The following is a 12,837-nucleotide window of genomic DNA, read 5'->3' as shown; positions in this document are numbered from 1 at the left end:
AGTAAGTTTCATATTCCCTTTTAATTAATAAGTAACTTCTACTCCCTTTATTTTCTCGTGTTTTTTTTTCTTTTAACAATGTAATAGTTTTCTTTTATATATCTTCATTCTTTCAATCTTTTTCTCTATAGGTGCTGTAAATTCAGGGTATTATTATCTTAACATATACTTATTTACCTGTATTCGATTCTATATTAAAGACTAAGGCATGACCAGGTGAAGATGTTAAGGTATGCACACTAATTTCCGTAAAGTCAGGTATTACTTTCATTATTCCAAGCTTTTTAGTCATGCATAATTTCTCTTTCATTTATTTTCCCTTTTAATTAATAAGTAACTCCTACTCCCTTCTTTTGTCGTTTTTTTCATTCAACAATGTAGTAATTTTCTTTTATAATTATATCTTCATTCTTTCGTTTTTTTCTCGATATGTGCAGTAAATTCAGGTTATAAGTGTCTTTGCATAAACTTATTTACCTGTATTCGATTCTATATTAAAGACTAAGGCGTGACCAGGTGAAGATGTTAAGGTAGGCACACTAATTTCCGTAAAGTCAGGTATTACTTTCATTATTCCAAGTTTTTTAGTCTTACATAACTTCTCTTCCATTCCCTAAACTCCATAATCTGAGGCGAGACATGGGCAGGCAGGGATGCTGAGTCACACACTAAAACCAGTTGCTGCCACCTATGAAGCACCTTCCCTTTCTCTCAGGCTCGTATCCTCAAACATTTCGGGGCCTACACACCCACACTGAACAAGGCTTTCGAAGTGGTTGCTGTGTTAGTATTTCCAGGGGTAACTTTATGACCCTGGTGGTAGTTTGATCCTTTTTTCTGTACCATGAACCTTGACACTCATTAGAACCCGACTGATCCCCTTTTCGGCCTTTAGAAATTAGTTGATGTAGGAGTCGGAAGCATCTAAAAATACTGGACTAAGACGTAACAATAAGGAACGTCGGACGAAAACAAGAGCCATTTACACGTGGGAATAGACCTGTTCTCTTTACCTGGTTTTCCCTCACCATCCATTTCTTCGACCCTGAGGGCTTTAGAAGGCTATAGGACTCACTTTGTAGCTCTCCCCAACAATCCTTGATGAGATGGCAAGGTTATGGACAGTGGGCAGGGCGTTTAGGTTAAGTTAGGTTAGCTTAGTTAGTTGGCTTTATGAATTACTATCTTCATCTTTCTCCAAACAGACGGCGGTCAAAAGTCGAGGTTATGAACGTTAGGCAAGGGAGGTTAAGTTTGATTAGGTTAGGTTAGCTTAGGTTAGGTTAGTTTAAGTTAGGTTAGATTAGGTTATGTTAGTTAACTTAGGTAAGGTTACCTTAAGTTAGGTTAGGTTAGATTAGATTAGATTAGTTTAGGTTAGGTTAGATTAGCTTAGGTAAGATTAGTTTAAGTTAGGTTAGGTTAAATTAGATTAGTTTAGGTTAGGTTAGATTAGCTTAGGTAAGATTAGCTTAGGTTAGGTTAGGTTAGATTAGTTTAGGTTAGGTTAGGTTAGCTTAGGTTAGGTTAGGTTAGATTAGTTTAGGTTATGTTAGGTTAGTTTAGGTTAGGTTAGGTTAGATTAGCTTAGGTAAGATTAGCAGGTTAGGTTAGGTTAGATTAGACTAGTGCTGAGATTAGATTAGGTCAGGTCAGGTTAGTATACGTCAATTAACTTTATGCCTAACCATCTACCTCTCTCTCCCCCGCAGACTTTGATCAGATGGCGAGGTTACGAACGATGGCCGCGGCACCCTCACTCCCTCTGCTCCTCCTGCTGCTGCTCTCCTTTACCTGTGCACCTGGGAATGGGCTGGAAGGTGAGACAGGTTAGGCGGGCTGCGGGGGCTCAGGTGAGATTAATTAAGGTGTATGGAGCGGTGTTAATTAGCTGTGGGGTGGAGTGGGGTATGTGTGTGTGGGGGGGGGGGGGAGGTGAGAAAAAAAATAGGTAAATGAATGATGAAAAGAAAATGAGTTAAAAGGATGATAATACATAATAACAGTGAATAGGTGGGATGGAGAGGTGTGTGTGTGTGTGTATATATAAATGAAGGGAAAATGACTTAGAAGGAAGATAATTCATGATGAGAGAGTTGTATGAGATGAATAAGTGTGTGTGTGTGTGTGTGTGTGTGTGTGTGTGTGTGTGAGAGAGAGAGAGGGAAAGAAATGAGAAATTATGAAGGGAAAATGAGTTGAAAGGGAGATAAGCAGTGATGAGAATGAATAATGAAAGCAAAAGTGAATTAGAGACATATTGATGGATGATTAGAGAGAAAAAAATGTATGAGATGCCGAACAAAGATGAGGAAAAGGAATAAAAAAGCAAAGAATGAATGTAGAGAGTGTGAGAACAACAAAAAATGGACAAGATAAAAAGGGCAAAAAAATAAATCAATAAATAAACAAAATAAGGAATGAATTAGAAAAGGCATTGATGGATTAGTAGAGAAAGAGAGATAGAGAGAAAGAGAGAGAAACGTATAAGATTCAAAATGTATATAAAAAGAAGAAATGGTCAAGAAAAGAAGTCAAATAATGAATAGAAATGAAACGAAATAAAAAAATAATAAAAAGAAGTATATACAAGAAATTAAGGGATTGCGAAGTCATATTCTTATTGGTCATCACCCACAAGTTTATTTTTTTACTAACCACATTTTTAGAACACGACTCCGCGCTTAAAATGTCAAAGCAATCAAATGTGTAAGATTGATAAGAAATGATAAATGAAAAAAAAATATCCGTCTGACACGTGTCTTTAAATTACCTGAAAACCTGAATGTTGAGCGAAGGAGGACACACACACACACGCACACACACACAAAAAAAGAAAAAAAAAGAGGTTCAGTAGAGTTCAAAGGTAAGTGAAATTAATGTAGAAATAAATGAAGAAATAATAAAGACGAAAGTCATTAATAGCCCTTGACAGTGGAGTCGAGTTTTAGTTTTTTTTTTGGTGCTTCTTTTTGTGTGTTCGAAGCTTCCACGAAACGCTCCACTGACCTGCTTCGAAACCTTATGAACCTTGGTCTTATAACTTGCTTGACCTCACTTCGTTTTCTTCTTTAATAGTGTCTTTATCTATCAATCTACATTTTATTTTCCTGTTTTTATCCATCTATCTGTCGTTTATTTCCTCCTCTCCTTTTATATTTCTTATCTATTATCACGTACTTTCCTCTCCATCTTTCATTATATTTTCTCTCACCAGCCCATCCTTCCATCCTTTTTCTCTCACTTTCTGCCGCTAATCCCTTCTTCTTTACCCCCTTCAACCCCTTGCACTCTAACCTACTCTTTTATTCCTCATCATTTCCTTTTACTCTTCTTTCCCCCTTCAAATCTACGTCTTCCTTTCCTTCCTCTCACCAGCCCATCCATCCTTCCATCCTTTTTCTCTCACTTGCTGCCGTTAATCCTTTCTTCTTTACCCCCTTTAACCCCTTGCTCTCTAACCTACCCTTCTATTCCTCCATCCTTTCTTTTACTCTTCTTTCACCCTTCAAATCTACGTCTTCCTTTCCTTCCATCCTTCCATCCTTTCTCTCTCACTTTTTGCCGCTAAGCCCTTCTTCTTTACCCCCTTCAACCCCTTGCTCTCTAACCTACCCTTCTATTCCTCCATCCTTTCTTTTACTCTAATTTCCCCCTTCAAATCTACGTCTTCCTTTCCTTCCTCTTACCAGCCCATCCTTCCATCCTTTTTCTCTCACTTTCTGCTATCCTTTCTTCTTTACCCCCTTCAACCCCTTGCTCTCTAACCTACCCTTCTATTCCTCCATCCTTTCTTTTACTCTAATTTCACCCTTCAAATCTACGTCTTCCTTTCCTTCCTCTCACCAGCCCATCCTTCCATCCATCCTTTCTCTCTCACTTTCTGCCGCTAATCCTTTCTTCTTTACCGCTTCCAACTTTCCTTTTACTGTTCTTCCCCCTTCAAATCTACGTCTTCCTTTCCTTCCTCTCACCAGCCCATTCTTCCATCCTTTTTCTCTCACTTTCTGCCGCTAATCCTTTCTTCTTTACCGCTTCCAACTTTCCTTTTACTGTTCTTCCCCCTTCAAATCTACGTCTTCCTTTCCTCCCTCTCACCAGCCCATCCTTCCATCCATCCTTTCTCTCTCACTTTCTGCCGCTAATCCTTTCTTCTTTACCGCTTCCAACTTTCCTTTTACTGTTCTTCCCCCTTCAAATCGACGTCTTCCTTTCCTCCCTCTCACCAGCCCATCTTTCCCCTCCTCAGGCCGTCAACACTGGTGGAACTCCGCGCGGAACGAGCTGCTGGAGGCGCTGCACGTACGAGACAACTGGAACGTGGCGAAGAACATGATTCTGTTCCTGGGTGACGGGATGGGCGTGACGGCCAACACGGCGGCCAGGATCTTCAAGGGACAGAAGCGCGGGCGGCTGGGCGAGGAGGGCTACATGGCGTGGGAGCGGTTCCCCAACGCTGCCCTGCTGAAGGTGAGGACAAGTGTGTTTGTGGAGGGGGAGTGGATTGTAGGGGAGGTTGTGTGAGGTTGGGAGAGGGGGAGGGGGGTGAATTTGAGGTTGTGTGGGGAAGGGAAGGGGATGGGGAAAGGTGTGTGGGGTAAGGAGGGGTGGAAGGTGAGGTTGTGTTGGGTTTGGAGGGAGGGAGAGAAGGAGATGAATTTGAGGTTGTGTGGGGTAGGGAGGGGTAGAGATGGGGTGTAGGGGGATGGGATGTGTAAGGGAGAGGGATGCTGTAGTAGTAGTAGATGGGTAGATGTAGGATATGTGTCTGTATTTACCTAGTTGTAGTTTTACGCTCGTGTGGTCCCGTCTCCGTATCTGTATTTGTCCAGCTTTTCCTGTGTGTGTTTGTGTGTAAGGGGGAAGGTATGGGAAGAGAGATGCTGAAAAGGAGTAAGAGAAGGAGAAGGAGTAGGAGAAAAGGAGAGGCAATAGCAGTAGAAGGAGTAAGAGGAGGAGGAGGAGGAGTATGGGTATGGTGTCTGTGTAAAGGAATGATAGATATAGTAAGGGGAAAGCTAACAAGAAGAAAGAGTAGGAGAAGGAGGAGGAGGATGAAGAGGAGGATCAGCAGCATCACCAATAGCAGTAGTAGTAGTAGCAGTAGCAATTAACAGGTACGCTAATTACAAAAACAAAGGTGTGTATGGCGGAAATATAGGTGAAGGCGAACAGCTATGAGGCGGAACGAAGGAAATGAGTCTGAACGAGTGAAAAAGAAACTGTTATCACCGGTGTAAGGCCATTAACAGAGAGAGAGAGAGAGAGAGAGAGAGAGATGAAACGAAAGCACAACAACAACAACAACAACAAAACACCTCTATCAATCACATTATCAAAATCCGATCAGGTGAAGGAAGGGAGAGAGAGAGAGAGAGAGAGAGAGAGAGAGAAGAGTAAACAAAAACAAAAGTAGCGAGATAGAGAGAGAGGCAGTGAGAGAGACAGAGACAGAGACAGAGACAGAGAGAGAGATAACCAAACACACACAAACACACACAAACACAACACATACTCAAGTTTTTCTTATGTGTACCCTCGCGCTCTCCTTTCGAATGGCCCTGTATTGAACGCTGCCCAGGAGGATGCTTAATTGCAATAGCTGGGCTCGGTTAGGTAAGAGAGGCCAGGTGTAACAGGTAGGGAGGTGGGTGTCGGCAGAGGTGGTGGTCTCCTGTGCTATGCTAGTGAACTATAGGGAAGCTAGTTTTTGGAGTATGTTCGGATTGATTTAGTGACTTTGTAGAGTGCGTGGGGGGGTAGGGGTGGGGTGGATGAGGGGTGTCTGTGTGTGTGTGTTTGTGTGTGTGTTTAATTTTGTCTGCTTCTTTTTCTTTAGCTATCTTCATTTCCTCTTTTCTTTGTCTATATATCTTTCTTATTTCCTCACTTTTTTTTCTTTTTCTTCCTTATCTTCATTTCATCTTTTCCTCATCTATATATCTTTCTTATTTCTTCCCTTTTTTTCTTATTTTTCTTCCTTCTTTCTTCAGTTCTCTTTTCTTCTGCTCTTCTCTCAGTCATTCCCTTCCTTTCTTTATCCAAATATCTATCTTCCTTCCTCTCTTTATTCATTCCTTCTTTCTCTTCTTCAGTTTTCTTCTTTTACTTTTCTCTAACCTCTTTTTCAATCCCTGTCTTCCTTTTCCGTCTTTCTATCTATCCTACTCTTTTTCTGTCTTCTTTTCTTCAATTCTCCTTTCTTCTATTCGCTTCCTTAACTCCTCTTCCGACACCTTCATTTCTCTTTCTCCTTCTTTTTCTCTTTACTCTTTTTCCCATAACCTTCTCCCTTTCTGTCTATCCTACTTCCTCTTTTTCTTTCTTTCTTTTCTTCAATTCTCCTTTCTTCTATTCGCTTCCTTAACCCCTCTTCCGACACCATCATTTCTCTTTCTTCTTCTTTTTCTCTTTACTCTTTCTCCCATAACCTTCTCCCTTTCTGTCTATCCTACTTCCTCTTTTTCTTTCTTTCTTTTCTTCAATTCTCCTTTCTTCTATTCGCTTCCTTAACTCCTCTTCCGACACCTTCATTTCTCTTTCTCCTTATTTTTCTCTTTACTCTTTCTCCCATAACCTTCTACCTTGCTGTCTATCCTACTTCCTCTTTTTCTTTCTTTCTTTTCTCCAATTCTCCTTTCTTCTATTCGCTTCCTTAACTCCTCTTCCGACACCTTCATTTCTCTTTCTCCTTCTTTTTCTCTTTACTCTTTCTCCCATAACCTTCTCCCTTTCTGTCTATCCTACTTCCTCTTTTTCTTTCTTTCTTCCTTTTCTCCAATTCTCCTTTCTTCTATTCACTTCCTTAACTCCTCTTCCGACACTTTCATTTCTCTTTCTCCTTTTTTCTCTTTACTCTTACTCTCATAACCTCACAATCTTTCATCCCTCTACTAACCAACCCGCTCCCTCTCTCAACCTTTTTACTGTTCACACCTCCCTCTATTCCTCCCTTTCCCTCCATCTCTCTCTCCCCTTACACCTCCCCATCACCACAACCAGTACTATAACCCCATTCATCAGACCCACACTCACACACACCTTCTCTCTCTCTCTCTCACTGCCAGACTTACAATGTGGACAAACAAGTGCCTGACAGCGCCGGCACCGCCACAGCCTTCCTCTGCGGCATCAAGACGAACTACTACGTGATAGGTCTCGACTCCTCCGTGCCGCTGGGTGATTGTAAGGCCAGCAGGAACCCGACGGCCCGCACCCCCTCGATCCTACAGTGGGCGCAGGAGGCTGGGAAGGATACAGGTGAGTGAAGGATGAGAAGGAAAGTAATGATGATGATGAGGAGGAAGAGAAGGGGTAGATATTATATTACGTATATATATATTACGCAATCTCGTTAGTTATTTTTTTTCCTTTTCTTTTATTCTGTGCCGCCGTATCAAAATTCATCACTGTATATGTAAGTACGTTATTATGTTCTCTCTCTCTTTTTGTCTTTCTTTCTTTCTTTTTTTTTTTTCTCTCTCTCTCTCTCTCTCTCTCTCTCTCTCTCTCTCTCTCTCTCTCTCTAATAATTAATAATTGTCTCAAGGAAAACAGAGAGGACGGAGAAAACAGAGAGGACTAAATTTCTCTCTCACTCGTTTCCCTTCCTCGATAATATGTTTAATAATCACCACACAGAAAGAACAAGTACCGTATCATCAATCCCACACGACCTTTCCTCCCCTCTAACGCCCTTGTCCCTGGCCGTCTCTTCAATACTCGACTACACCATCACTATGACATATCCGACGTGCGAAATCCTTCCTCCATGTCGCGAATCAGTCCCCACATCCCTCCCTTGGACCTACGGCTGCACGGTCAGGGAGGGAGATGAAGAAAAAAATCACCCACTAAGGTTCTCTGGTGTGTTAATCTCAAGAGAAACGCGGAAATATAGCTACGAAAGGAGATGCAGGAGTCACAAAAACTCACGAGACAGAAACGATCGGACAGACAGACAGACACGAGAGTAAAGGACAAAAGGAGAAGGTAAAAGTGAGGTAGGTAGGAGGTGGGCGTGCGTGTGTCGAAGGGCAGTTTATCGCGGCCCCTTATTCCAGCCTTTGAGTCACCTACGAGCTGCTCCTTCATCTTCCTGGTACGCGAGACTGTCCAGGTGTGTCCTAAGTAAGTTATCCCGAGTCTCAGGCAGGTGTTGATGTTTTAGGAAAGGTGTGAAGAGGTAAAAGAAGACTAACACTATTTATATTACACGTATGGTTCCCGAAATTGACCTCTCTTTCGGCCACCTCTTTTGATTCTTTTTTAGGAGCAGCGAGTAGCGGGCTTTTTTTTATTATTGTTTCCTTTTTTGTGTGCCCTTGAGCTGCCTCCTTTGTTATAAAAAAAAAGGAAAAAAGAACACTATTTATATTATACGTATGGTTCCAAACTGTCCAGGTGTCCCAAGTAGTTTATCCCAGGTAACTATTAGGTCATTTGCAGGTGTTTGTGTCATTAGGAAAGCTGTGTAAGTGTTGATATTATTAGGAATGGTGTGTGGAGGTAAGAACAGGGTCAAGACTACTTATATATTGATACCTGTGGCCCTAATCTGTCAAGGTATCCAAAGAAGGTTATCCCGAGTCTGAAGCAGGTGTTTTTTGGTATTCAGAAAGGTGTGAAGAGGGAAGAATAAGGTCAAGACTACTTATAAAATGATACCTGTGGCCCTAATCTGTCAAGGTATCCAAAGAAGGTTATCCCGAGTCATATGGAGGTAGTTTGTGTCATTAGGAGAGGTGTTTAGATGTTTGTTAATAGGAAAGGTGTAAAAAAGTAAGAATAAGGTCGAGACTACTTATAAAATGATACCTGTGGCCTTAATCTGTCAAGGTATCCAAAGAAGGTTATCCCGAGTCATATGGAGGTAATTTGTGTCATTAGGAAAGGTGTTTAGATGTTTGTTAATAGGAAAGGTGTAAAAAAGTAAGAATAAGGTCAAGACTACTTATATAATGATACCTGTGGCCCTAATCTGTCAAGGTGTCCCAAGAAGGTTATCCCGAGTCATATGGAGGTGATTTGTGTCATTAGGAAAGGTGTTTAGATGTTTGTTAATAGGAAAGGTGTAAAAAAGTAAGAATAAGGTCAAGTCTACTTATATAATGATACCTGTGGCCCTAATCTGTCAAGGTGTCCCAGGAAGGTTACCCAAGTCATATGGAGATAATTTGTCTCATTAGGAAAGGTGTTTAGATGTTTGTTGATAGGAAAGGTATAAAAAGTAAGAATAAGGTCAAGACTACTTATATAATGATACCTGGGGCCCTAATCTGTCAAGGCATCCAAAGAAGGTTATCCCGAGTCATATGGAGGTAATTTGTGTCATTAGGAAAGGTGTTTAGATGTTTGTTAATAGGAAAGGTATAAAAAAGTAAGAATAAGGTCAAGACTACTTATATAATGATACCTGTGGCCCTAATCTGTCAAGGTATCCAAAGAAGGTGATCCCGAGTCATATGGAGGTGATTTGTGTCATTAGGAAAGGTGTTTAGATGTTTTTTAATAGGAATGGTATAAAAAAGTAAGAATAAGGTCAAGACTACTTATATAATGATACTCATTAGGAAAGGTGTTTAGATGTTTGTTATTAGAAAAGGTATGAGGAGATTAGAATAAGGTCGAGACTACTTATATAATGATACCTGCAAAGATTAAATTCAACTGTTGGGAAATTTCTGTTGCTTTAAACTTTCAAAAAACGGGAAATAAAAAAAAACTGCAAAGGTCGAAGAAAATATTTGATTATCACCGTAAATAATATAAATGGCAAAAAGTGAATGACATAACTCTTAACTTGAACGTGTAAGGAAAGTAGAAGTAAAACGCCTCTCCGTGGTACTGTATGATATGAATGCAATAAAATAAATTAAGTAGAAATAAAATGCCTCTCCGTGGGTTGTATCATATGAATGCAATAAAATAAATTAAGTATCGACGAAGAAGCCACAATTAATGAGTACTTACCAGCGCCACTAATGAGCAAACGTCGCTATTGGCATGCACATAAAAGAGATAATGATAACAGTGGATAATTCAAGTAATGATAACAGTGGATAATTCAAGTAATGATAACAGTGGATAATTCAAGTAATGATAACAGTGGATAATTCAAGTAATGATAACAGTGGATAATTCAAGTAATGATAACAGTGGATAATTCAAGAAATGATAACAGTGGATAATTCAAGTAATGATAACAGTGGATAATTCAAGTAATGATAACAGTGGATAATTCAAGTAATGATAACAATGGATAATTCAAGTAATGATAACAGTGGATAATTCAAGTAATGATAACAGTGGATAATTCAAGAAATGATAACAGTGGATAATTCAAGTAATGATAACAGTGGATAATTCAAGAAATGATAACAGTGGATAATTCAAGTAATGATAACAGTGGATAATTCAAGTAATGATAACAGTGGATAATTCAAGTAATGATAACAGTGGATAATTCAAGAAATGATAACAGTGGATAATTCAAGAAATGATAACAGTGGATAATTCAAGTAATGATAACAATGGATAATTCAAGAAATTATAACAGTGGATAATTCAAGTAATGATAACAGTGGATAATTCAAGTAATGATAACAGTGGATAATTCAAGTAATGATAACAGTGGATAATTCAAGTATAATTATCCATCCGAAACTGACCTCTTCTGATCTCCCATTCATTTTCATATTACTGGGGCAGCGTCTATTGGGTCATTTTTGTTATATTATTGTTTTTTTTTTACCAAGAGCTTCCAGACTAAGTGTATGAAAAAATATCTTGCCAACGAATGCTAAAATGTTTTCTGAGAGTCCGTGGAAACATCTGAGGATTGAAATTCATGTAAAAAAAACCTGTATAATGAACATGTTAAGCGCTCTGATGCAACGCCGTGACTAGAGATTATGAAACGGAGTGACCGCACGAGACTTTTATGAAGAAACTTGCCGGATAATTAACCAATGAAAATACCTCAGAAATACCTCAGGGCTGGACACCGCCGGAAAGATTAAAAAGAAATTAGAGGTAAAGATTATGAAACGTAATGACCGCACGAGACTTTTATGAAGAAATTTGCCGGATAATTAACCAATGAAAATACCTCAGAAATACCTCAGGGCTGGACACCGCCGGAAAGATTAAAAAGAAAGGAAAGTAAACATAAAAAGAACATAAAAAAAGGAAGTGGACAGTAAAGAGAAATTAGAAGTAAAGATTATGAAACGCAGTGACCGCACGAGACTTTTATGAAGAAATTTGCCGGATAATTACCCAATGAAAATACCTCAGAAATACCTCAGGGCTGGACACCGCCGGAAAGACTAAAAAGAAAGGAAAGTAGACATAGAAAGAAAATTAAAAAGAAAGTGAACAGTAAAGAGAAATTAGAAGTATGTAAAAAAAAAGAGAGAAAGTAGAAATAAACAAAAAAATAAAGTAAACATGAAAAAAAGGAAATGAACAGTAAAGAGAAACTAGAGAGATGTAAAGAAGAAAAGGTAGAAAATAAAGTAAAACCAAGTAAATAAAATAAGAGAATAACGGACTAACTACACGAGACTTATGAAGAAACTGCCGTATAATTAGTTAAAGAAAATACCTCAGGGCTGGAAACATGATCTCCTTTCTTAGTCGTGGGCGTAAGGTGAAAAAAAAAGGTATAAATATGACATGGCAATAAAATTATCACAGGTATTTGTTAATGAGGGTCTTGATTCGCTTCCTGATATGGTTTAACCTAATTGACTTGCTGATATATAATGTACCCTTGACCGCGTGACACTTGTTTGTACCATCGTCGAGAATAAAAACCAAACTTGAGCGAATCCCGATGCACAAAAACCGCCGTAGAAGTAAACAAAAGTAGAAAATAAAAGGAGGTAAAGAATAAAGAGAAAATAAAGCTAACTAAAAACGAGAAGACAAAATAAAGCTAACTAAAAAAAATATTAAGTAAACAAAAAAGAAATACCAAAACAAATAAACAAAGAGAAAAACAAACAAACAAGCAAAAAGAGAAACAAAGCCAAATAAAACAGCAAGAAAGAAAACAAGCAAACAAACAAAAATAAACAAAAAGAAGACAAAACACAACCTGTCTTATGCATTAGCGGCGAGGTGGAACGAAGTTGACCTGTCGTGTGTGTGTGTGTGTGTGTGTGTGTGTGTGTGTGTGTGTGTGTGTGTGTCTGTGTCTGTGTGTTTGTTTGTCTGTTTGTCTGTGTGTCTATATATATGTGTGTGTAAGTTCGTGTTTGTGTGTGCGCGTGTTCGTGTGTGACCCAGTGGAGCGTGTCTCACCATAGTGGACCTAATTAAGCTCCCCAGGTGTGCTCATTTTTCAGGGTCATTACCTGTGCGAGGCGTGGCGAATGGGGCGACCGTCAGCCATTTAAGGAGTGGAATGAATGGGCTGGAAAGAGGACGAGGAATGTGAAGAGATGGTGTATGGAGGGATGACTGAATAGAATGAAAAGGGGAGGGTGTGAATAGGGGGAGGAAGGAAGGTGAATGGGTGGTGTGTGTATGGGTGGTGAGTGGGGTGTAGGGGACGAGGAAGGAAGGTGAAGGGGTGGTGTATGGGGAGGTGTTAAGGAGACGAGGAGGGAGGAGACTGAAGTGGAATGTATGGAGTGGAAATGGCGGGGTTGAAATGGGAGGGTGACAAGTGTTTAAGGAAAGGGAAGGGAAGAGAAGGAAAGAGAAGGGAAGGGAAGGGAAGAGAAGACAAGGAAAGAGAAGGGAAGGAAGGGAAGGGAAGGGAAAGGAAGTGAAGGGAAGGGAAGGGAAGAGAAGGGAAGGAAGGGAAGGGAAGGGAAGGCTAGTGAA

The 12,837-nt window shown here is 39.8% G+C and overlaps 1 protein-coding gene across 2 annotated transcripts in view; it reads left to right on the top strand.

Annotated features, from left to right (window-relative positions):
* LOC126999485 (alkaline phosphatase-like) overlaps positions 1 to 12,837 on the top strand; it is a 59,590-nt gene that overhangs the window by 24,782 nt on the left and 21,971 nt on the right. For both annotated transcript variants that reach the window (XM_050862126.1, XM_050862124.1), the window contains exons 2-4: positions 1,713 to 1,820; positions 4,250 to 4,470; positions 7,068 to 7,260. In XM_050862126.1, coding sequence (XP_050718083.1) covers positions 1,724 to 1,820; positions 4,250 to 4,470; positions 7,068 to 7,260 — 511 coding nt within the window. In that variant the 5' untranslated portion in view covers positions 1,713 to 1,723. The remainder of the gene's footprint in view (positions 1 to 1,712; positions 1,821 to 4,249; positions 4,471 to 7,067; positions 7,261 to 12,837) is intronic.

Source organism: Eriocheir sinensis, chromosome 16, assembly GCF_024679095.1.
Source record: "Eriocheir sinensis breed Jianghai 21 chromosome 16, ASM2467909v1, whole genome shotgun sequence".
Lineage (NCBI taxonomy): Eukaryota > Metazoa > Arthropoda > Malacostraca > Decapoda > Varunidae > Eriocheir > Eriocheir sinensis.
This window is presented reverse-complemented; position numbering and strand designations above follow the sequence as displayed.